The sequence below is a fragment of the Eleginops maclovinus genome, chromosome 16 (assembly GCF_036324505.1).
Source record: "Eleginops maclovinus isolate JMC-PN-2008 ecotype Puerto Natales chromosome 16, JC_Emac_rtc_rv5, whole genome shotgun sequence".
NCBI lineage: Eukaryota > Metazoa > Chordata > Actinopteri > Perciformes > Eleginopidae > Eleginops > Eleginops maclovinus.
Genome location: NC_086364.1, coordinates 7,121,727 through 7,148,351, shown reverse-complemented (window position 1 = coordinate 7,148,351; position 26,625 = coordinate 7,121,727). Strand labels below are relative to the sequence as shown.

The following is a 26,625-nucleotide window of genomic DNA, read 5'->3' as shown; positions in this document are numbered from 1 at the left end:
CTACTGGATATATGGTAATAAAAAATGGTGCCTTAGACATGAATGTAGTTTTTTTAACTTTCCACCTAGCAACATCAGGTACCACATGACCATATATCAATGAGGGAGGAAGTATTTAGATCCTTTTCTTTAGTTAAAGTAATACCATTAAACACACTAAAAAGTACAAGTTCTGAATTAAAACATTTTCTTTAATAAAAGTATGCAAGTATAAAGATTTAAATGTATTTCAAATGTGTCACAGTACAAAATTGTCCCAGGCTTCTGACTCGTAATATGATATGTAAACACCATTTCATTATTAATACAAATACATTCAACTAAAAGCTGGATTTTATTCTTGTAGTTGGTTGAAGTGCAGGTTATTTTCAATTATGAAATAAATTATGGAATCATTTGTTTAATTTATGTAAATAAAATCCTATAACAGTAAATCCTGTTATTTGGGAATCTGGAACTGTGAAGTGTTGGCATAAAAAGCATTTAAAATAATTGCCAAGTCATTTTTTATCAGTTTTATACAGAAAAGACGAATGTAAAATAGTACCTCACATTTGTACTTAAACACAGTACTGTAGTAAATGGATTTAGCTACAAATAAGAAAAATTAAGTCCACTTTCAGGAGCCCAACTTTATTTTTGGTCCACATTTAGCTTTTAAAAATGTTCTTACAGGGTAAAAAACTGAACGCAAGTTCCTGTTTGTTTGGAAAGAAGAATCTCACGCTGTGTTTGCAGAAAACCATGTTTTAAAGTGCTTTTCCTTGTGATCAATACACACGTAAGCAAGCATGATACGTCTCTTTCCTTTAAACAATGCAACACAGTCTTCCATTTAGGGGAATCAGAGTGACTGTGTTTGGGACAGCTGGGCCTTTTTATTTAGTTTCCTCTTCAAACCGAGCGGTGCTGCAGTGTGTGGCCTGATGCAGACACACACAGACACCCAATACACACACATCACTCGGCTAAATGTGATAACAGTCGTTAAGGCACTCCGCAGGCGCGCATGTGTGTGTGTTTGTGGGGATGTTTGTGTTCATCGGTATCACACACACATTTAAATCTAACTGAAGCTGCTGCAACATATGCTCATATATCCAGCAGTGGATTTAACAAAGTACAATTACTCAAGTACTGTACTTAAGTGCAATTTTGAGGCACTTGTACTCACTTAAGTCATTACTGTAAATTCTATTATTATAATTGTATGCTACTTTGTACTTATACTCTATTTTGAAAGCCAATAATGTATTTTAAGTATATTTATTGGCCTGCTTTAGTTACTTTACAGATACGAATTATAACTCAACAATTACCAGTTGTGATAAATCCATTAATAAATCAAAAATCTAAATCCAGTAATTTAATCAATATGATTCTGAAATAAACTAATATGCAACACAAGTCTTTACCTTAGCCCTGTGAGTATATTAAAGAAGGTAAGTAAAAGTACTAATACCTCACTGTGAAAATACTCCACTACATGTAAAGGTCCTGCACGACACGCTAAGTATTGATTGTGCAGTAAACATTTCCTGTCAGTGTTTTATATTGTATATGATGTTTTGGGATCAATAGTACTGCTGCATTGTGTTGCATTTTACTGCTGTGGATGTTTTTAAGTACCTTGTATCTGTTGGCTAGATTAAACTGCAGTATAGCATCATGTTCTATAAGATCATCACATGTTTGCTTTGTCGCTGTCCTGTGAGAACCATGCATCTCTGAAAAGTCAACTTTAATGAGTTTATCAGAAAATCAGCTGATTTGTGACGACGCTTTTACGAGCTGATGCATCCGTTTTTTTTATGACTTGTTTGCACTTATGCAGCAGGAGAATTTTGTGCATGGATAAAAGAAACCCCCCATCCTTTAGTTTATTACAAGCATTCAGAAATATCTGGAGGTACATGGTGTCATGGGAAAGAAGGGTAAAAAGTACAATACTAACATCTGAGTTGTAATGGAGTACAAGTATAAAGTAAAATGCTCCCAGAAACCCTTCTTGCTGTCATACAGTACTACAGAAAACTGACTGGACTGAGGCAGTGCACTATTTCAGGTAATCAATAAGAAACATTAGCCAATACTATGCACATCGTTAAAATCTATGTGATCGTTGTTTGTTTTTCTGTCAAGTTTCATACTGTATATGAAAAAGGATTGTGTGTACACACACACACACACACACACACACACACACACACACACACACACACACACACACACACACACACACACACACACACACACACACACACACACACACACACACACACACACACACACACACACACACACACACACACACACACACACACACACACACACACACACACACACACACACCTCACTTTCCATGTGCTTCAATGACGTCACAGCTATTGATGGTGTGAGCTAATGCTGTGTATGTGCTATGGATTTTAGCTGGAAGGGTGTTCAAACAGCAACTCTAATGGGAGGACAGGGAATATATCAGTGTGTGTGTGTGTGTGTGTGTGTGTGTGTGCGTGTTTATTACGAGGAGCCCTCACAAGAACAAAAGAGGAAGAACTTACAATGCAGACTTTTGTTAGGCTTCAAAAACATCTTGTGTTAGTTTTCAAAATATACATTAAAGGATCATCATTTTTCAATTGATTAATTGTTTTTAGCTGTACCTTTTTTGATAATGTATTAATTATGTATCTTTATCCATTCATATTTGCTTTAATCTTTAATTGATTAATATTTGAATATCTTTATTTATTATTATCAATTACTATTCTTATGTTCATATTAATATTGTCGTTGTTACTGCTGTCTTATTATCAATTATTAAATTACTCATAGTTGCAGCCTTTTTGTGTACTATTTTAAAAAAAGGATAAAGGTGTTTTTTCATTAATTATTTAATTTAATTCTCCTGTTTTCTGGTCCTTTATCAGATTAGTAATGAAGGAATGACACAGCAAAATTGGCACAAACTGTAAAAAAATGGGCCAACAGACTGACTCATCTTCAAAATCTAACAAATTGCTGCTACTGGAGCTGATATTTGCATAAAACTGCAGAATTCTAGGACAAATCACAACATCTCTGCAGACAAAGAGAAGAACGACCTCCACAAATCTCTTTATGTTTCTTCCTTCCTTCACTGCTCCAGCGAGCAAATCACAGCAAGCTCAATACCTGCACTGATCACAGCCGAGCTCTCTCCTCCAACAATACACATCGTTTCAAATCCCCGAGTAGCAGGACAGCCATTAAAGGGGCTCTGCTTCAGCGCTATAGACTCTTCGTCCATTCAGAGTCGATGCACTTGAGGTCTATTGGCCGTGTAACCTGATCCATAAGACCTTAAACAAACCAAACACGGCTTTAACAAATCAATGCCCTGCGTGTTTGGATGCGACTGGACGTGATCGATAAATCCCCCACATTCTTCTGCAGCGATACAACACAGGGAACGGTACTGGGGATATCCACCAAACATTTATGGATCAAGACTCCAAAGAGCATCTATTGGTTTAAAAGGGTAACTCAGGATTGAAAGGGAAGTTTTTCCTTGTGCGATGTGAGGGTCCAAGGACAGAGGGTGTCATATTCATATTCTGTACAAACTGTAAAGTCCAGTGAAACAAAAGTTACATGTATGATATTGGGCTTTACAAATAAACTTTGATTGATTGATTGTTTGTTTGAAGTCGGGTTTCATGATGTGCTTATATGGTCATTGTTCACATTTCATTATGTTAAATAAACTCCCAAAAATTGCCCTTATCAGGTTTTCCATGCGATCTTAAAACGGGTATTTTTCATTCATTTAAACATTAAAGGAAATCATTTCCAAATGTAAAAGTGATCACAAAAAAGTCACCAGAATGAGAGTAACATTTTATGATGTAGTCTTCTAACTTTCTATTTGTTTTTAATCATACAAAAGAAACATACATTAGAGGAGACCATATGAGAACTTCAGTTCCCTGTCAGAAAGGGCTGTCTGACAGAAAGCAGTGAAAATATTCTAAATATAGTGTACACTTGAACTGATTTTTATTCATCAAACAGAAGTACATTGCTTAGCTTTTTGTTGGCAAACCTGTCTGTTCCTCTAGATTGCATTCACTGTTAAAGTATCATCAAACAATTCTAAGGTACCCTTTAGGCACGAATAGAAAGAGCCCAAATGACCCTATGAGGATCATTTGGGCTCTTAGCTTGAAATATGGCCACCACTGCTCCTTTAATTCAGTTCTTTAAAACAATTACCCAATGAATAAAATGCATTCAAGTTCCCTTTGCCGACCCTGTATCTCACCTGATTGGGTAGTCTGCGGCGCTGAGGTTGATGAAGAAGTCCCAGGACCAGTCGGACATTTTGAGAAGGTCCTCCATGCTGCGCAGGTACATAGTCAACAGGCTGGCCCCGCCCCAGATGGTGGACATCCGCCAGGGAGTCACCCGGACGTTGGGATAAAGTCCGGCCAGAGACAGGACCTCTTTGTAGAGGTAGTTGGACCTCTGGGAAGGTGAAAATGACAACAAGGAAGGTTATAGGGTCTACGAGCTGGTGATGAAAAACTTAATTAAGCAGGTGTACATTGCAAATCAGTGTTTCCCTGAAGGATAAAGGGCAGATTGACTGTAAGCTCAAGGCTAACATTAGCTCAGCTTGTTTCCCTGAAAAGTTAACATAGGACAAATTGTTTTGAAAGTAACACAAAAACAGTTCAAACTGATGTAGTGTGACTGTTTGAAAAAGTATTTGTGTGATCAGAGGGAAGCCATGAGGGCCAAACCTGGAGGGGTTGAGGAATCTATTGTAAGAAATATATCAAATCATGGGTTTTTCATCTGGGCGCATCTCATTCGGGAATGCCAAAATGCTTGCAGCTAAAAAAAAACTCATGATCTTATCTGAATCCTGCGTATAAAAAGTAGCGGATTGTAAAAGGGTGCAGGAATTACTGTGTCCTAAAAGACAGACATTAGCCACTTTTAGCTTAGCAGTGGTGGCAGGTAAGTCATGTGACCCTGATGTAGTCCTTCTATAGCCTTTTGTTAGCTTTTTACTTCTAGAGATTGCATTTACACCTGATGCATAATTAAAGCAGTGTTAATATGTGGAGATTATGGTGAATGAAAGTCAGAGGTCTCACCTGATCCACATGGATGTAGTAGTAGTGCGAGGTGTGGTAGATGGCTTTGAAGAGACGCTGGAACTGACGCGAGGATCGACCGTGGACCACCAGGACGAAGGCCATCCGGGCTGGAACCTGCTGGGCGGATCCCGAGGGGTCCTCGTCCCACTGTATGTTCACATTGGCCTTACCTGGACAGAGAGGAGCAGCTCATTAAACAGGCAGCATCTTTTACAGCGTAATTTACCTGGTTAAAATGTTGCTTTCATGTCCTGTTGCAAAAACAGCTCATGTCAGCACTCGGGACCACATTTTCCAACGGGGTCTGCAGTCTAGGGAATTAATTAAAGAACATATTTTTAATTAATATATTTGTTTTTTATTTCAATTTTAATTTCATAGTTATTTATAATTTAATCCCTTCTTATCTTATATGTTTTTGTCATGTTCAATCCTTAACGATTTTTTTATTGGCCAAATAATGAGGTTGATCAAACATTGTTAATGCCCTACTGTGGTGCAACTATAATCTATGACATATTTATCAAAACAAAAAGACCAAATCAGCAATTTTCTGCAAACATTTTTACTAAAAATCTAAAAAGAGAACAGCGGGGCAGACTAATTGCTGCATTGTTTAAGTGTAGGTTGCAAGAAAACGTCATGCCGCTCCTGTCAACGCTCCGTCTTTTATTCTCCCGTCTTTCGTGGAAACGCTCTTCAGTCTGTGGCTGTCTGAGCTAAATCTGCCTCCTGTATATACAAACCCTCTAACAGCCTCATGCTTCTCCATCATCACGTTCACCCTAAAGATGTCGCGGGTTGAGGCCTGCTCAGCTTAATTAGTGACCTTACCCGTGCTGTGGGGCATGCTGGGAGTTTCAGGATGAATAACTGTAATCTGGTGCAGGCAGGGAGAGCGTGCACAGAGAGGGATGCACGCAGTGGTGGAATGTAACTAAATACATTTACACAAGTACTGTAGCTTTTGTCCTACGTGCACTTTTCTCGAGAAAAATCAAGTGCTCTGATTCTGATTCTACCTTGGATTTTGGAAAAAATGATTGTTCCTTTACTACAGTTATTTAAAAAGTTTAAATATTACATCACATAATATTCTTTTAGGATATGAGGTAATGTTGTACTCCCAATAGGGCTGGGTGATAAGTTTTTACCAAACACATGTATTTGTAAGTGATAAAACCTGAATAACATAATATTCTATAACACTATAACAATTGAAAAGAGCCCTTGTGCATAATGTGTACTTCCTCTGATACTTTAAGCACATTTTACTGATAATACCGCACTTCTATATACAGTATCTCACAAAAGTGAGTACACCCCTCACATTTTTGTAAATATTTCATTATATCTTTTCATGGGACAACACTGAACATATGACACTTTGATCCAATGTAAAGTAGTCAGTGTACAGCTTGAATAACAGTGTAAATTTGCTGTGCCCTCAAAATAACTCAACACGGCCCCAGCCGTGGCGCAACTGGCTGGGGCACCTGCACCATACGCCGGCGACCCAGGTTCGATTCCTGACCCGTGGTCCTTTCCGGATCCCATCCCAACTCTCCTGTCACTCTCCACTGTCCTATCCGACTAAAGGCAGAAAAAGCCCCCCAAAAAATATCAAAAAATAAATAAACAGTGAGTACACCCCTAAGTAAAAATGGCCCAATGTTGCCCAATTAGCAATTTTCCCTCCCCGGTGTCATGTGATTCATTAGTCTTACAAGGTCTCAGGTGTGTTAAATTTGGTGTTATCACTCTCACACTCTCTCATACTGGTAACTGGAAGTTCAACATGGCACCTCATGGCAACAAACTCTCTGAAGATCTGAAAAAAAGAATGGTTGCTCTACATAAAGATGCCCTAGGCTAAAAGAAGATCGCCAACACCCTGAAACTGAGTTGCAGCACGGGGGCCAACACCATACAGCGGTTTAACAGGACAGGTTCCACTCAGAACAGGCCTCCCCATCATCCACCAAAGAGGTTGAGTGCACATGCTCAGCGTCATATCCAGAGGTTGTCTCTTGAAAATAGACGTATGACTGCTGCCAGCATTGCTGCAGAGGATAAAGGGGTGGGGAGTCAGTCTGTCAGTGCTCAGACCATACGCCGCAAACTGTATCAAATTGGTCTGCATGGCTGTCGTCCCAGAAAGAAGCCTCTCCTAAAGATGATGCACAAGAAAGCCCGCAAACAGTTTGCTGAACACAAGAAGACCAAGGACATGGATTACTGGAACCATGTCCTGTGGTCTGATGAGACCATGATAAACGTATTTGGTTCAGATGGTGTGAAGCGTTTGTGGCGGCAACCAGGTGAGGAGTACAAAGACAAGTGGGTGTGGCCTACAGTCAAGGATGTTGGTGGGAGTGTCATGGTTTGGGGCTGCATGAGTGCTGCTGGCTGTGGGGAGCTATAGTTCATTGAGGGAACCATGAATGCCAACATGTACTATGACATACTGAAGCAGAGCATGATCCCCTTCCTTTGGAAACTGAGCCGCAGGGCAGTGTTCCAACATGATAACGACCCCAAAACAGACCTCCAAGATGACCACTGCCTTGCTAAAGAAACTGAGGGTAAAGGTGATGGACTGGCCAAGCATATCTCCAGACCTAAACCCTATTGAGCGTCTGTGGGGCATCCTCAAAGGGAAGGTGGAGGAGCGCAAGGTCTCTAACATCCACCAGCTCCGTGATGTCGTCATGGAGGAGTGGAAGAGGATTCTAGCTCTAGTGAACTCCATGCCCCAAAAAGTTAAGGCAGTTCTGGAAAATAATGGTGGCCACACAAAATATTGACACTTTGGGCACAATTTGGCCATTTTAACTTAGGGGTGTACTCACTTTGGTTGCCAGCGGTTTAGACATTAATGGCTGTGTGTTGAGTTATTGTGAGGGCACAGCAAATTTACACTGTTATACAAGCTGTACACTGACTACTTTACTTTGGATCAAAGTGTCATATGTTCAGTGTTGTCCCATGAAAAGATATTATACATTTACAAAAATGTGAGGGGTGGTCATCAGAGGTCATCAGTCTGTCTCTCTTCTCACTTTTGTGAGATACTGTATATATGTATATTGATTGTCCGAATTCACCATATTACTGATGATTATTTAACAAAATTGTCATTGTGTCAATACCTTGTGAATTCATCAATGGATAACACTACAATGTCGTCAAAAATATTGTAAAAGACCATTTTTTTTCATATCGCTAAGCCCTAATTTTAAACCAGTTGTTTTACTCTTACTTAAGTAAAGGAACTGAGTATTTCTCCCACCACTGGATGCACACATCAAACCCGCTCTAGTCTGTGGATATAATGACTAGTGTACCATCAAAGCAACCTATAATGACATCAATTTAAACCCAAACGACCCAGGGTGGTTCAGAGAGAACGGCTACAAGTAAATCATTAGTCAGCGAATCCAAAAATAAGACGACAAAGTCCTTGTTTAATTGGGGTGTAATTACTCAAGCTGAGTCTCATCCTCTGTGTCCGTCCGCACTTCGAGTCCCTGAAAATAGAAGTGGCAGGGGACTGGGAGCGTCTTGATGGCACGTGCCGGGTTAAAAATGCTTCTCAAAGGGTAAATTTAGCAAAAAAATAAATCTCTCTTTGCCACTTCAAAGCAGCCGCTTGTTCACCGATTCCTTCTCCTTCCGTCTTTCAGTCTGTCATTTGTTAGCAGGCTCAATCAGCCGCTGTCATAACTAAAGGCATAAATCTGTCCTCAAATCATAGGTTAATACATTTAAACCAACTATGTACAATGTCATATTTTGGATTACACCCTTACTGTAAATATAGTCTCATGAAACATACTACACCAGCTCTTTTTCAGATTCAGTCCACCAGAAAAAGAAATAGGCACCATTTTTTTTTTAAAGTATGAACCCAACGGACATCTCTCCATTTGTTTTTAAGATCTGCCAAAGAAAATATTGGATAAGTAGTTCTTAACCTTGGTGTTAGGATCTCAAAGGGGGTTGTGTGAAAAAATAAAACATATTTTAAACTGGGGGATGGTTTTTAGAGTCACCTTTACCAGTAATATAATTTGCCTTAGATTATATTTTATTGAGTGTATTTGTAATACATCTACACAAGCCTGAAGCCCCATTGATTTAACCATTTACAGCACAATTGTCCATTTAGACAACAATAAGCATTAAACCACCTGCCAGAATATATAGACATTTTTCATTTTTTGTTTACATTGTTATTGTTTTATATGGTAGTACAACGCATATTTTAACTTTAAATTCTTTAGATTGGAGCAACTGTTGCGAAACACCACTACTCCTTGATTAAATAAAGTATTCTGATTCTGAAATGTCATTGCCAACAACAACGCAATAGCATACAACAAAAAAAGCCTTTATATCTTTGAAAATAAAGGTTGGTAATATTTAATCTCTAGTATAAATAAGGTGTCTAAGATCTCACCTTCTATGGGGCAGTAGCGAGGCACTTTCTCCGGCATCAGGGCTTTGTTTTTGTGTTTGCAGTAGATCTCCACTATCTGCTGCCGACACTCGCGGCTCTTGGCCCGGGACAGAGCAGAAATGGCTTCCTTCCCGCTGATCTCGCACTGCAGCTGCTCCTTCCTCGCCACCACACCGGGCGGCGGCGGCGTAGATGACCTCCTCGCCGTGTGAAACTGATTGGACCCCTGCACCTGTGTTGGGAGCGTTGGAACCTGGGGGTGGGTTTTACGGACGTGGCTGCGGTTGTGATGGTTCCCCACCCCTCTGGGTTGTACGGGAGGGAACTTGAGGACCTCGTTTGCAGGTTTTCCCAGCATGCTCTGTGCTTGGGCCTTGTCCAGCTTGCGCTTGCCATTGGCGAGTGGAAACCGCTGGCGTTGGGATCGGGTTCCCAGGTTGCTGTTGCTGTCGATGGTGTCAAAGTCTTTAGGGACTGAGTTCTCGTTGTTGTTGCTGTCCAGGTGGAGTTTCTCTTTGGGACGGTGGGAATGGTAGGCATCCTGTGAAGGAAAAAACTTAATTAATATGTTGTAGAACAAGTGAGAAAGAAAGAAAATACACTACTATCTTTGATGTGGTGTGTGTCATTTATTTTATTAAAAGGGGTTCTATTGTACTTTTTGCGGTTTCAGCTTCCCTGTAGTGTGTTATATGTTTTTGTGCATGTAAATGCTCTGCAAAGGCTAAAATCCTCAAGTTCCATGCAGAGGGAGTTCCTCTCCCACACTCCCCCCTGCCTGAAACACCTTCATTTGACTCCTTTGTTTACATCACTATGTAACACCTGCACTTCTATTAGGCAGTGCTGAAATACATTGTAAGTGATAAGATACTCCAAGAGTTGGACCAATTACAACAGAGTCGGCCAGCTAACCAATCAGGGTGGATGAGGCTCTGGTTTCGGACAGAGGGTGAAAAGAGGTGCTGCGGTACAGGCAGTATGAGAAAAAGAAAGAGTTTTTTGAACATTAAAGCATGTCACACTAGAGGCACAACATATAAATATGAACCTGAGAATTAACACAATGGGCCCCTTTAAGACAGCTAAAATCTCAGCACTGTTGAAGACAGTTACTCTCAACCCTGTATTTTGTGAGTAACACACTCACACTGTCCAACTGTTACTGTGTTAGTGCAAAGGTAAAACATTTAAAAAAAGGCACTTAAGTGGATTACTACCACAGACAATGGTGAATTATATCCTTAAAGTCCACTACAACAGAATCATAACATTGACATCCTGTAATCCTGAAATAGGTCAATTTGATTGATTGCCATGACATTTTGAGCAGAGGTTGATTATAATATTGTACGGAGCCCGCGAAGGGTCATGTTGGTAAATATTTTTATTGCGTTCCCTCGCAATAGTTTTGCGTTCCCTCGCAATAGTTTTTGCGTTCCCTCGCAATACTTTTTGCGAGGGAACGCAAAACTATTGCGAGGGAACGCAATGAAAATATTTACCAACGTGACCCTTCGCGGGCTCCGTAATATTGTAATATTATCAATGCAGAAATTAAAAAACACAAAAGTAATAATTAAGCCTCAGAACTCGAAAGTTTCTATAGTTTACTTTCTTTCAATAACAACAATTAAAAACATTGATGAATGTTAATGAACTGTGCAGGTGGATTTACAGCACCTATCTCATTGTATATCCAGAATTGTGCAGATTAAGGCTTCTTCATGCAGTCAGGCATCAAATTCACTTTCTCTCTTTCTAGGAAAAGAAAACAGAGTCACAGAGACACGAGAGGAGGAAGAAGGAAGAAAGGAAGGATTTACAGAGCTCATTTCCCTTTAACCCCTGAGACACGGCAGCTGTGGCCTTGACTTCCTTGGTCAGGGATGATGTATGTGGATCTGCGCTTGAGTGTGCTTGTCTATTTATGTGTGTTACACTTGCATAGCCACATGACCCTGATTGGTATTTAATCCCACAGATAGCCCTATATCTGTCTTTTCCAGGGATAAAGAGAGTGTTTCTGACAAACGAACAGGCACAGACAAGCACACACACACAATCAGAGTACTTGTGGGAACACTTTAATACCAGGTCTCTTGCTACGTGCTCCTCAGAAAACCTTTCATTATCTCATCTGTAATATCTGTTTAAAGGAATGATTGTGTGTGTTTGTTTTTGTAGTTAAGTGAATATTTACAGCCCTTCTGTGATCAGTGAGTGTAAAAGTACAGCGGTAACCAGGAATTCAACCAAAGAAACAAACACTATGTGCACAATTATTAGGCAAGTTTTATTTTTGAGGGTTACTTTAATTATTGAACCACTACAGTGCTCTCGGTCAATCCATAATGTTATTTAACCTCAAACCTGAATATATAAAGAAACTAAGTGAGGTTTTTGCTTTCTTGTGGAGTTATTGGGCAACTAAAACGTTCCCATCTCACTTGTTTATTGTCATCTGTTTAAGTGAAACTTGCCCAATAAGTGTGCACACAGAATTGCATTTTTGAGATAAAAGTTTTTTGCCATATTTTTTTTCATTTGGTTCAGTTTATTCCAAACATTGTATATATGCTGCATTGGATTTGTTGCCTTGTTTTTAACTGGGTATTAAATTGGGTATCTAGAATCATGGGTTTCAAAGGGATTGGTATTGACTACGAAAATGTAAATGTGTGGTATTGCGACATCACGACTCCTAACTGTGAAAATGTCTCTGAGCGTTTCTTTTGCCGTCAAAATAACACAAACAGTTTTTCTCTCTCCTGCATTTTTCCCCCCAAACTGGGCATTCCATGGAGACGGACCACAGCTAAATTACTACTGCCTACCTACAAAGACATCATTCTTTATACACACACCCAACGCAAGCACACACACAAACACCGACACACTGTAAGTCAGTTTGCAGCTTCCTATTGAAGTCGTCTCACACCTCCTGCTGCTGGATGATAAAGGCCACAGAAAACAGACTGGAGAGTCAGGCGCCCTGCAGCGAGAGGCATTAAAGAGGGGAGGAAAGGGAAAGACAGAGGGGAAGGGTGGAAGAAAGGAGACCTGTTGATCTGACATCTGTTGATTCGAAGATGAGGACAAACAGGAAAATGCGTTTTAACGTCAGAACGGTTACAAGAGTGGTTTGAGGATTGTGATATTGATATTGATAAAATACCCCATGTTTATCACCCTCCTCAAGCGGGGAATTCAATGCAGAACCACTATGTCATTTATTAACCTCAGAGAAAGGGTTTTCCCTCGTGCATGGAAATTTGCCAAAAGGATTCAAATATCTAAGACAAGTATGTTCAACGGGCCAATCACCACACCACACTCATTTATAATCCATAATGTAAATAAGCGTCAATTGCAGCCATAATATTTGGTATAGAAATGGTGTGTGTGTGTGTGTGTGTGTGTGTGTGTGTGACTGCAGCAGCTTCCACAGAAGCATTAACATACCTGCAGTGTTTCCATCAGCCTGCTGTGTGTGTGTCTTCTTCATGTAGCACTGTGCGTGTGTTTGTATGTGATGCACTGTGTGTGTGGCACTGTCTGAGTGATGGTGTGTGTATGTTTTTGGGTCATGCACTGTGTGTGTGTTGTGCTTGTGACCCACCATGTGTACTGACTCAGTGTGTTCAGAGCAGCGGTTGTTGCACAACTCTTACATTCATCACACCTTTGCAGGGATGAACACACACACATACAGTGGGGCAAAAAAGTATTTAGTCAGCCACCAATTGTGCAAGTTCTCCAATTTAAAAAGATGAGAGAGGCCTGTAATTTCTATCATAGGTATACCTCAACTATGAGAGACAGAATGAGAAAAGAAAATCCAGGAAATCACATTATAGGATTTTTAAAGAATTAATTGGTAAATTCCTCGGTAAAATAAGTATTTGGTCACCTACAAACAAGCAAGATTTCTGGCTCTCACAGACCTGTAACTTCTTCTTTAAGAGGCTCCTCTGTCCTCCACTCGTTACCTGTATTAATGGCACCTTTTTGAACTTGTTATCAGTATAAAAGACACCTGTCCACAACCTCAAACAGTCATACTCCAAACTCCACTATGGCCAAGACCAAAGAGCTGTCAAAGGAGACCAGAGACAAAATTGTAGACCTGCACCAGGCTGGGAAAACTGAATCTGCAATAGGTAAGCAGCTTGGTGTGAAGAAATCAACTGTGGGAGCAATTATTAGAAAATGGAAGACATACAAGACCACTGCTAATCTCCCTCCATCTGGGGCTCCACGCAAGATCTCACCCCGTGGGGTCAAAATGATCACAAGAACGGTGAGCAAAAATCCCAGAACCACACGGGGGGACCTAGTGAATGACCTGCAGAGAGCTGGGACCAAAGTAACAGAGGCTACCATCAGTAACACACTACGCCGCCAGGGACTTAAATCCTGCAGTTCCAGACGTGTCCCCCTGCTTAAGCCAGTACATGTCCAGGCCCGTCTGAAGTTTGCTAGAGGGCATTTGGATGATCCAGAAGAGGATTGGGAGAATGTCATATGGTCAGATGAAACCAAAATAGAACTTTTTGGTAAAAACTCAACTCGTCGTGTTTGGAGGAGAAAGAATGCAGAGTTGCATCCAAAGAACACCATACCTACTGTGAAGCATGGGGGTGGAAACATCATGCTTTGGGGCTGTTTTTCTGCAAAGGGACCAGGACGACTGATCCGTGTAAAGGAAAGAATGAATGGGGCCATGTATCGTGAGATTTTGAGTTAAAACCTCCTTCCATCAGCAAGGGCACTGAAGATGAAGCGTGGCTGGGTCTTTCAGCATGACAGTGATCCCAAACACACCGCCAGGGCAATGAAGGAGTGGCTTCGTAAGAAGCATTTCAAGGTCCTGGAGTGGCCTAGCCAGTCTCCAGATCTCAACCCCATAGAAAATCTTTGGAGGGAGTTGAAAGTCCGTGTTGCCCAGCGACAGCCCCAAAACATCACTGCTTTAGAGGAGATCTGCATGGAGGAATGGGCCAAAATACCAGCAACAGTGTGTGGAAACCTTGTGAAAACTTACAGAAAACGTTTGACCTCTGTCATTGCCAACAAAGGGTATATAACAAAGTATTGTGAGGAACTTTTGTTATTGACCAAATACTTATTTTCCACAATCATTTGAAAATAAATTCTTTAAAAATCCTACAATGTGATTTTCTGGATTTTTATTTCTCATTCTGTCTCTCATAGTTGAGGTATACCTATGATAAAAATTACAGGCCTCTCTCATCTTTTTAAATGGGAGAACTTGCACAATTGGTGGCTGACTAAATACTTTTTTGCCCCACTGTATGCACAAACACAGACAGACACACAGTGCTGGTTAGATCAGATTGGTTTAGATCAGGTTCCCCCGATGGAATTAATACTTTCTAATCTAGTTTAGATTGTTCGATAATCGATAACAGTGAGAGAGAGAGAGAGAGAGAGAGAGAGAGAGAGAGAGAGAGAGAGAGAGAGAGAGAGAGAGAGAGAGAGAAAAAAAACACCTTCAAATGAAGCAATAAAGAGCTCATTCACCAAGCTGTATAGAGCCCCAGTTACACATTAATCAAACACTTGTGTGTTTGTATATGTTTGTAGTCAGTATACCTTCAGGATAACACAGCCTGGAATTTATTGCAATGAAAACCTTACAGTATACGCTCGACTAAAGTAGAAAAACTGCTGTATTGATAACAAATTGTGACAACTTGCAGTACAATAAAAAAAATATATATATATATATATATATATATTTTGTTAATGCCTTGGAGTGTGTGGGAGTGAAAACTCCCTCTGGAGGGAACTTTTGGATGTTAGCCTTTGCAGACCATTTACATGCACAAAAACCTGTATACACTACAGGAAAGGGAAAACCCCCAGAAAGCCTAATAGTGCCTCCTTACATTAAATACAAACAGAATATCTAATGAGGCTCAACAAACAGGCAGAAAGCAAAAAAATGCTTAAAAAAAAGATGGCAAGACAAAAGGAAAAACAGAGGCAGATGGACAGAAAGAAAGCTAAATGGACTATTATACGAGGGACAGGATGCCCCGGGATTACATCAGGGATTTAAATCCATCTATGCCAGATTTAGTTAGAATTATCTCAAAGAAAAAACATAAAGCAGCTTTCTGGTTTTACCATTAGTGTGTTTTGCATAATCGCCAATAGAGAGACAAACATGCCAGCATGATCCTAGACTGTACGCCCTTATTTCTGACTGCAGGCACTTGATGCTCCTGCATACGAGATCGTTAAAAATATAATTATATAGTGTGAAAAGTATCTGTTCAACAAAAATAAAGATAAACGTAAGCTAATATAGCTGTTAAGATCATTTAGTCCAGCAAAGTAATGCATTCCAATTACATTTTACAGCCATGTTTCATGGGCCTGAATCAGGTTTCAAGGTTTCAAGGTTTCAACAAGCTAATGTGCGTAATTTCCAAAAATAAAAGAGATTTAAAGATCTTGATCATGCAAATTTCCCATACTAACCTTCTGCAGTTGTATGCACATAATAGCATACACATTTGAAATTAACTTGGCAGTTCAAGCAGAAATCATGTAGTCTATTTCAAGCAAAACTAAAAAATCAGTGGTGAATATCTGGGTTTGGTTTATGTCAGGTCCACTGGGAACAACTTACATATTTAGATCTTGGAAGGTCATGTGGTTGGTGGTTGAATCTTTCAAAATGTATTTTTACATCAAAACCACTTAAGGCGGTGTGCATTAACCTTATAATGCTATATTTGTTCTACTGTTGAACCGAGGCATATGTAGAATTGTCTATGACTCATTTGATCTGAACTGTATGAACTTGAATAAGCCAGGTAATTAATGATATCCACCTCGACACATCCATATCTGATACATATAAAGAACTCACATTCCACATTATGTCCACATAGGAACAATACTTCTTTTAAAGTAGATTGTTGTCGACATTTTTTATATAATTTCCGGTGCTTTGAGCTCTAAAAACCTTTATAAATCACCACAGCTACACTTCTAATCCCAACCCTCACCAAATGTCCCAACTTTCCAAAAATATTCTCACTGTAAAATGTATTAAAGCTGTCCACAGATACAGAGGCACAACACACACACCACATTATTTAGGGATTATCGAACAATCCAAACTAGATTAGAAAGTATTAATTCCATCGGGGGAACCTGATCTAAACTAATCCTCTAATCTGATCTAACCAGCACTGTGTGTCTGTCTGTGTTTGTGCATATGTGTGTGTGTTCATCCCTGCAAAGGTGTGATGAATGTAAGAGTTGTGCAACAACCGTGGCGCCATCCAAAGGTGCTCTGATCACACTGAGTCAGTACACATGATGGGTCACAAGCACAACACACACACAGTGCATGACCCAAAAACATACACACATCATCACTCAGACAGTGCCACACACACAGTGCATCACATACAAACACACACATCAGGCTGATGGAAACACTGCAGTTATTTTAATGCTTCTGTGGAAGCTGCTGCTGCGCGCACACACACACACACACACACACACACACACACACACACACACACACACACACACACACACACACACACACACACACACACACACACACACACACACACACACACACACACACACACACACACACACACACACACACACACACACACACACACACACACACACACACACACACACACACACACACACACACACACCCCCCCCCCCCCCTATTAGGGCTCCACTCAAATTATTAATTCATTTGTTTATTTTATTCTGGGATTAATCTTGCTAGACAGAAATATTTTCTGTCCATTAATCAATTGATCAAATAATGGATATTTCCCAGCCCTGGGAATCAACAGGCTGAAGAACTTTAAAAGCAACAGCACAAATATTTTAAAATCAACTGGGAAACTGAATTAGTAAATAAGCGATAACATTTATTTTGCACCAAACTCGGGAGAAACTTTAAATGTTTTGAGTTGAATCAACACATTAACGGTTCAAAATATCAATTATTTCAAAGTTAAATTCACTTTTTTTTGTATTCAATGCACAACTCTTAATAGACTACATTTTGTCAAGGCACTATGCTGTTTGTTGAGTGGAGAGACACACTGTTATGCATTATGTTCTTGGTTAACTACAAACGGACATATGGTATACACAAAAGTCATGATATTTTAGACAATATCTTTAAAATTGTTAGATTCGGTATGTCAATAATCAATATATTAGCACAGTGACTATTTCATTCTGTGAATGCCTACTGTACTGTAGCTACTATTAGACTAAGGATTTAGTCTCTGTTTTTTCACATTTAACACACAAAACAATTGAAAGATATTTAATGCTAATTATAAATAGCAGCTCTACATTATTTCATCTCTGCAACACTGGCAAAAACACTACACCCTCTGTGCAAGAGGATGCAAACATGTACAATTGCCAAGAAATTACAGGTTCCAGCTTCCTAATTGGAAGTTTGTAGCTGCTGTTGTTTAAAAATCATTTGTTGAATATATGAAGAGTGAACGCAGACATTGAAGATGTTCTTTAGGCTGTAACAAGCATTTGGACCTTTTTTGGATGTTTTTATGGGCACTCTTAGGTACACTTCCGGTAACACGAAGCTTAATCATTTTAATTTTGTTCAATATCTCCAACGGTCAGTATATTCCATGTTGCATTGTTGGAGGAGCACTGAAGCCTTTAAAATCATTGAATCTTCACATATTTTTAAAATACTAATCCGAGTGCTCAAGTCGACCTTCTTGCCTGCCACTTTTTTTCCCCTTTCTTTTCACCTCCTAAACTCCTGCTCTATAAAAATGTGCTGGCATGTAGCTCTAATGTTTTAAAAGCCAATAACTGTCAGGACATCTCACACACACACACACACACACACACACACACACACACACACACACACACACACACACACACACACACACACACACACACACACACACAAGATCACAGGGCATCCAGGGCATAATGAAAGGACGTAAAAATGGATGCCTGCAATAGAACCCAAGTCTCTCCCACTCTTTCCTTTTCTCTCTCTCTCTCTCTCTCTCTCTCTCTCTCTCTCTCTCTCTCTCTCTCTCTCTCTCTCTCTCTCTCTCTCTCTCTCTCTCTCTCTCTCTCTCTCTCTCTCTCTCTCTCTCTCACACACACACACACACACACACAGCACAATCATGTCTTGACAACATGAGAACACCTGGATTCCACCAGGTAAAGCAACACACACATACAGTATCAACATTTTCTGAACATACAAACAATGTGGAACCCCCCCTCGGATTCTATATGTGTACTGACAGTAATAAAGCATCAAATCCATACATCTAAGACACACACACACACACACACACACACACACACACACACACACACACACACACACACACACACACACACACACACACACACACACACACACACACACACACACACACACACACACACACACACACACACACACACACACACACACACACACGAAGCTTGAAGGTGATTAAAGGATGCAAACTGAGCAGAACAAAGCAGACTTTGGCTTGGCATGCAACAAATTACCCATGTTGTTTTACAAGTTAATATCTTAGAGGGGTTATTACAATTACCGTTTCATAAGGAGTCTAGGGTCCCTTACTATCGCCAACAGAAAGGTCTTAATTAAACTCCTAAATCACAGATCTAGGAACAGACTCACAATTAACAGTTGTATCCGACAGTTACTCATTCAGTGCTTCAGTTACCTTTATTTGAAAAGCCGAAATGGCTGTAAAGGTTAAGCATTAGGGATACATTCAAAATATGTTGATCTTATATTAAAAGCCATGAAAATGAGGTACTACAGACGAGACGCTTTGCTGTATGTTGAGTGGTGAATTGCCAACCAAAGTGTTAACAAAACAGACCATTATATTTGATTTTCGATAAGGCATAGGATGTAGAACACAAATAAATGTACTGTAGGACAATATCAGCGATTTTCTTACATTCGTCATGAACATTATCAATACATGCCCTTCCTGACAGCATACATCGACGTTTCTGTCGGTCAATGCTGACTGTACAGTTGCCAACACAACGAAGGAAACATAGAACAGGTAAGTGGTTAAACAATGGTTCTGGCTTTAAGTTTTAAATTGTTTGAAATGCTGCTTGCCAGATACCATTACAGAGAACTGAACAGTGACAATCACCCGGAAAAGGCAAGCGAGTCCGTTTAACCTGGTAAATGTGGTCATTAATCGATTCCTTAAATGGGCAGATTTTTATATCGAGTTTGGCCTACAGACTCATCTCCCAATACAAGGGACGAAAGCGGCCAAAATGTGTTGATGCAAATGCCAAAACAACAGCTGCAGCCACTCGGTAGCATCTTCTACGTAGCTACCATGCGGCTTCCCCCGGGACAGACGCTAATTTTCCAGTCGGTAAAGGAAACACAGGTGTAAAAATGTCTAATTTGACTCACACGACTCGTTCTAACTAAAGCAGGTATGACATTTGAACCTTACCGCTTGCAGCTTGTGTCGTACGGCCGCCTTGCCGAGCGGCGGCGGGTCGTCCTTCTTTTGCAGTCCCCTCCGCGGGTGCTCCTTGTCTGCTTTGTTGAGCCCCCCGGCTTGCTCCTCTCTCTTCTCCCGACTCCTGGCGCCTCCGTCCCCGCCGCCTGCGGAGTCCAGGCTACTGAAGTTCCACACGATGAGAGTCTGGACCAGCAGCACCGCCAAAGCCGCAATCAGCAGGGCGGACTTGGAGCGCCGGGCCAGCCTGCGGGCACACGGGTTACCGGTCATCTTTCTCCTCCTCCTCCTCCCTCCGGCTCAGGCTGAGAGCCCCATCCGCTAAACACCGACAGCGGGGTGTGAATGGTCCCCTACGCGGCCTGAGAAGGACTACTGCCAGGCAGAGGAGGAGGGAGGGAATTTGGCAAAGGCTTGAAAAGAGGAGAGAGGTTGAAGGCAGTAGAGAGGACATGGAGGCCCCCATGTGGCCATTGACATGTAAACAGTTTAGTGAACATTTATTTTGTGATTTACAGCAAATGACGTCGCTGCAGTTTTATGAGCCAGAGCAGAAGGGGAGCGCCAGAAGTCACTGCCGGAGCCAGCATTTCCGCGGGTCTGGGCAGCATGGTGAACCTACCTCCAATAAATAGCTAACTGTTACCAAAATAATAATAATAATAATAATAATAATAATAATAACAATAATAATATTAAATAATAATGGTTATAATATGAATTATTGCTATGAAATTGACGTATGCACGCAAACATTTATGATAACAATACAAATAAACTACATGAAAACACTAATAAATAATTTGCATGCCCAATGTACATTTTTGGGACATTCATTTTACACTCCAAGTGCAGTTATCCATCTAAGAAAAACTGCCCCTTGAATTCTCCTAAGAACTAATAAAAAATAATTTAACATCTCAAAAAATGTAGCCTGGTTCAATTGATGGGAAAATTAATGTAATGATATCTACACACACACACACACACACACACACACACACACACACACACACACACACACACACACACACACACATACACATACACACACACACACAACACACACAATAACACAAGCACGGGCTGCTCTCCTAATACACTTATCACCAGATTAGTCTGATTTCCTGCATATTGTAGCAAAGTGCGAATCTAATTGAATGAACATCTAAAAATAAACATAATTTCTTCTATTTTTCACTACTTGCCCTCAACAGACGTTTCCAAAGTGAATAAAAATACACTCATCAACGGACAGAAACTCAGATTTAATAAAAACAATTTATTTACACGTCTAATTACAATGCTTAGTATTCAGATGTGAAAAATGTGTTTTTGATATTGCATGCATTCTAACGGTATCAGCATAGGAGCACATTGCTTTGCAAAGAGTACCTTAAGGCTTAACAGCATTTGATATGTATGTTAAATTTGACTGCTGTTGAGGGTTTTTATTTTTTATTTCTTACTGTTGGTGAGTTTACACTGCAGAAATGCATCGTATTCTATAAGATCAGTCTATGTTTGGTGCCTGGTCCTGACCTGTGAGAACCAATTACCTCTAAATAGTTCACTTTTCATCACGTTTCTCAGAAAAACAGCCCTGTTTTCAGCTTTATGAAGCTGGAGGTGGATTGGCGCACCACAAAAAAGGAACACTTCTCCATTTAGTTCATCACAAATGTTCAAAATCATCTGGAGATGAAAATGTTTCACTGGACAGGAAGTGTATGAAAAACTGTTGTCTAAAAAATAAAAGAATACTGTAAGTACTGTGTTTACCTCTGATGTGCTGTGTATTAGATTAGGTATAAAGTACCATAAATTGGACATATTGCACAAACATGCAGCATGCTTTACCGATGCTCTCCCTCTAATACACTTTCCAGCAGATTAGTCTGATTTCATGCATATTGCAGCAAAGGGCCAGCAATTTAATTGAATGAACACCTAAAAATAGACTTGATTTCTTCCCCTTTTCCATTCTTTGCCCTCCATTGTCTTTGACATTTTTCCAGATGTGTATTCCTCACAAATGTGTACAGTTAAAAAAAACTTTTATTTTTGTGACTTCTTACCTGCTCGTAAAACTAATCCCCACCACTGTTTGAAGGTAGAATTTCAATACAGAATGTTGCTTTTCCCCCTGCAGTATTGATATCTATTGTAAAAGTGCTTGTGTGTCCACATTTGTTCCTGAATTTCCTTCCAATGGTGCAGGCTGTGAGTTCACTCTGTGTACATAGATAGCTTCAAGTTTCAGAACAAAATCGCAGCATGTGTGTTCATCGTTCACTTTAGTTTCATTTATTGTTGCATACCTTTGCTTACAGTCAGGCATTCCTGGACTCAGCCAACAATCGCAACCAATCCGAGAAAGGATAGGACTTGGAAAAAGGACAACTTTTGAAGGAAAAGGAAACTCTGTGAATGTGCTGATTTTTTTTTACCACAGTCCCTGTTAATATTACCCTACAACGTTCTACAATCTAATGAACATATCTCTTTTCGCTTTTTGACCCATATAAAAAATGTTATTGTATTTCTGAACAAATTTGAGCTACTTTACTCTTACATGTTCATGCTATTTCATACATCTTTGAGAAAACAGCATCAAATGGAGGCCAGTATTAAAAAGGCAAAATGTGTGCACGTTGGAAGAGGGAATCTAATACTGACTTTTTGTAACCCCAGTTGGTATCAGTATCTGGAAGAAAGATGATAAATAATAATCATGAGAAATCTTTATAAATCTTCTCTTTTACAATAGCAGTCGGCCATTTTCTAGACCAGATACAGTATTCAGTCCTAAGTAAACAATATTTCTGAGTTTATGTCTGGTAAGATATAAAATAGAACACAATGTATGTAATCTCACATCTCATATGAGAATATCAAATATCTTTTCTTGGTTTGCGCATTTTGCCGGTAAATGTTTGTATAGAACTATTTGTACACATATATCTCAAAACAGAACTAAACTCATATAAAACAACCTCAGATTTAATATGAACCATTTATTTTCCATGTTACAATGACACAGCTACAAAATGCAAAAGTCATTTACTTTTTATCAAGAGATATAAAAATACAAAATAAATGGGTTACAGCTCACAGGGCTCACATGTAGCCCCGTGCTCCATAGTTTTGGACTGGAATGGGGTTGATGATTTTATTGATTTTAATTTGAGAAGGATCCCAGACACAATCCTCCTCCAAACCACTCTTCACCATCCCACAGTTGGGGGGCACCCAGGCGGTGTCAAAGCCGAAGTTGTTTCAGATCAACCGCAGGGGATGGCGTTTGTGATTAATGGCAATCACTTTCCCTACATTGACTGAAACCTTAATGACAACCCTGTCATGCTCTGGGGGTTAAATGGGATAACGGCTAGCTTTCTGCAGGTCTCTGCTGAGGTAGACGCCGGGGCCGAGCATCCCGTCTGCCGACTGGCGAAAACCTTGGGCCAGTATTAGTGCAGCGTTTGCACTGGTGGTGCCATGGTACATAACGTAGTTATTATAATCACCTGGGGCAGAGAGCCCAAGTTGGTAAACCCCAAAAGGCAAATCAAAGTAATCTTCAGACCAGTCGTACTGCATGTTGGTGTAAGAATCACTGCAGGGAAGAAAAATATCAGTGACTTCAGAAGGACTGCATATGGCATCATCATTGCCAAATGATTGAAAACAGGAAGTAAACAGGATGTTAAGGAAAGATTCAACAAAACATTTTAAGCCCTGACAGAGTCTGATGCATTCTTTCTAACATCAACCAGGGGGCAACGCCTCTCTTGCAAAAAGAAGTATGATTGTATAGAAGTCTATGAAACAAATTACCTTATGACACAGTAGTATTTGTTTTTTAAACAAACATTTGCAAAGTATTTACATACATTAAAACCTTTAAAAAAAAGGATAAAGACAACTGCAATAAATAATAGATTTTGCAGATCCTAAATGTGCATAGAGTGATTCACTTAATGATTATAGAAGTATAAACTGATTTTGTAAGACTAATATCCTCAGGCAAGTTGTTTCTCAAATGAATGAGGAATTGTAGCATATGACAGAATTAAAATAAACTTAACTTCTGAGAAATAATCTACTGCTTCTCACTTAATCTTCATGTACAGTATAGATACACTTTACTGTAAGTGAATGTAAATGCACAAAAAACAAAGAGTGTTCACGTAACGTCCCTTCGTTCCTCCAAGAGTGAAGGCTGTGAGCTCACTCTGCCTTATATAAGCACATTCAAGCTTTGGGAGGAAACTTTGTAAAAGTGCATTTATCTTTCACTTTCGTTTCACCTCTTACACTTCTATAAAGTTTCATTTGGATGGTGTTTTACATTTTGGGTGTGGTCAACACAGCAGTACCTTCTAGCAGCACAATCACCTTGGAATTCAAGCCGGTGTAGGAGCCAAAATGCTTATCAAGCCTGAGGCAATTGTCTCCACTATTGTTGTTGATTTAGATTGCACACATTTGTATTTAATATTCACTTCCAGTGTTTGTCACATGGGTGTGGTTTGTTTGTATTTAGTCGACCGGTTCTTTGCCAGTAATTAGTATGACACAGAGGATGAGGTGGCTCGGGCATTTTCTTTTGACCGCTTGGTCCTCTTTAAGTAATTGTTTGTTAGATGAGTTATTAAATCTAATGAACAGATATTCAAGGTTCAAGGGTTTCTATTGTCAGATGCACAATAGCTACAGTGTAGTTAATGGCATATAACATCTTAGGTGCCGAGCTCCTCCAACAATACAACATCTTTTGAAAGGACCTAAGACAAAATAATAAAATAGAATAGAAATAGAAAATGTTACTAAAAAGTTGTGCAAAATGAAACAGAGTAGTTTGAATTAGAGTAAAAAATAGTGCAGGTATTGTGTTACATCAGTCTATAATAGTGAAGAGGAAGTATAAACATGTCAGAAAATTAAATAAACACAATGAGCTAAATTATGCAAGGAATGTTGAAAGTGATCAAGTATGCAGGATTCTATGTACATGTCATATAATGAAACATACAATAACAGAATGAAAGTTAAGATTAAATATTATACAGTCATGTGCAATTAAATACTGTTTGTTCTGCTAGTAACTATTAAGATAGCAAATCAAATAAATAGTGCGATGCAACCAGATATATTTTGGGGGTTATGGAGGCACTTCCCAGTATCAGTATCAGTATCTAAAAAGGCAAAATGTGTGCATGTTTACTTTCCAATTTTGGTCATCCTATTATGCTTTTCTAATATGAAGAGGGAATCTAATACTGACTTTTTGTAACCCCAGTTGGTATCAGTATCTGGAAGAAAGATGATAAATAATAATCATGAGAAATCTTTATAAATCTTCTCTTTTACAATAGCAGTCGGCCATTTTCTAGACCAGATACAGTATTTAGTCCTAAGTAAACAATATTTCTGAGTTTATGTCTGGTAAGATATAAAATAGAACACAATGTATGTAATCTCACATCTCATATGAGAATATCAAATATCTTTTCTTGGTTTGCGCATTTTGCCGGTAAATGTTTGTATAGAACTATTTGTACACATATATCTCAAAACAGAACTAAACTCACATAAAACAACCTCAGATTTAATATGAACCATTTATTTTCCATGTTACAATGACACAGCTACAAAATGCAAAAGTCATTTACTTTTTATCAAAAGATATAAAAATACAAAATAAATGGGTTACAGCTCACAGGGCTCACTTGTAGCCCTGTGCTCCATAGTTCTGGACTGGAATGGGCTTGATGATTTTATTGATTTTAATTCGAGAAGGATCCCAGACACAATCCTCCTCCAAACCGCTCTTCACCATCCCACAGTTGGGGGGCACCCAGGCGGTGTCAAAGCCGTAGTCGTGCCAGGTCTTCTGTCGTGGATGGCCTTGGTAATTAATTGCGATCACTTTCCCTACGTTCACCAAAACTTTAATGACGGCCCTGTCATGATCTGGGTGATCAATGGGATAACGGCTAGCTTTCTGCAGGTCTCTGCTGAGATAGACACCACGGCCGAGCATCCCGACTGCCGACTGGCGAAAACCTTGGGCCTTTATTACTACAGCATTGGCCCTGGTGGTGCCATGGTACATAACGTACTCTTTATTATCACCTGGCACAGAGAGCCCAAGTCGGCCAACCCCAGGTGGCAAATCAAAGTCATCTTCAGCCCAGTTGTACTGCATGTTGGTGTCAGTATCACTGCAGGAAAGAAGAAGAATATCAGTGACTTCAGAAGGACTGCATATGACAAAACTAAACATCAGTGCAAAATGATTGAACACAGAAACTGAACTAAACATTTTAAGGCTTGGAAGAGTCTGACAAAACGATTGCATTCTTTCTAATATCAACCAATCTATGCTCTTGCAAAAAGAAGTCCGATTGTATAGAAGTCAATGACACAAATTATCTTGTGTCACAGTAGCATTTGTTTTTTT

General features: G+C 39.7%; 1 protein-coding gene across 1 annotated transcript in view; it reads right to left on the bottom strand.

Annotated features, from left to right (window-relative positions):
* Nucleotides 1-20,525, bottom strand: part of LOC134878778 (xylosyltransferase 1-like) — a 33,856-nt gene extending 13,331 nt beyond the window's left edge. Inside the window, exons 1-4 of the mRNA XM_063904992.1 lie at nt 20,148-20,525; nt 9,610-10,150; nt 5,145-5,317; nt 4,304-4,506 (exon numbers count right to left, since the gene is read on the bottom strand). Of these exons, the coding sequence (XP_063761062.1) occupies nt 4,304-4,506; nt 5,145-5,317; nt 9,610-10,150; nt 20,148-20,429 (1,199 nt within the window). The 5' untranslated portion in view covers nt 20,430-20,525. The remainder of the gene's footprint in view (nt 1-4,303; nt 4,507-5,144; nt 5,318-9,609; nt 10,151-20,147) is intronic.
* Between the last annotated feature and the right edge of the window lie 6,100 nt (nt 20,526-26,625).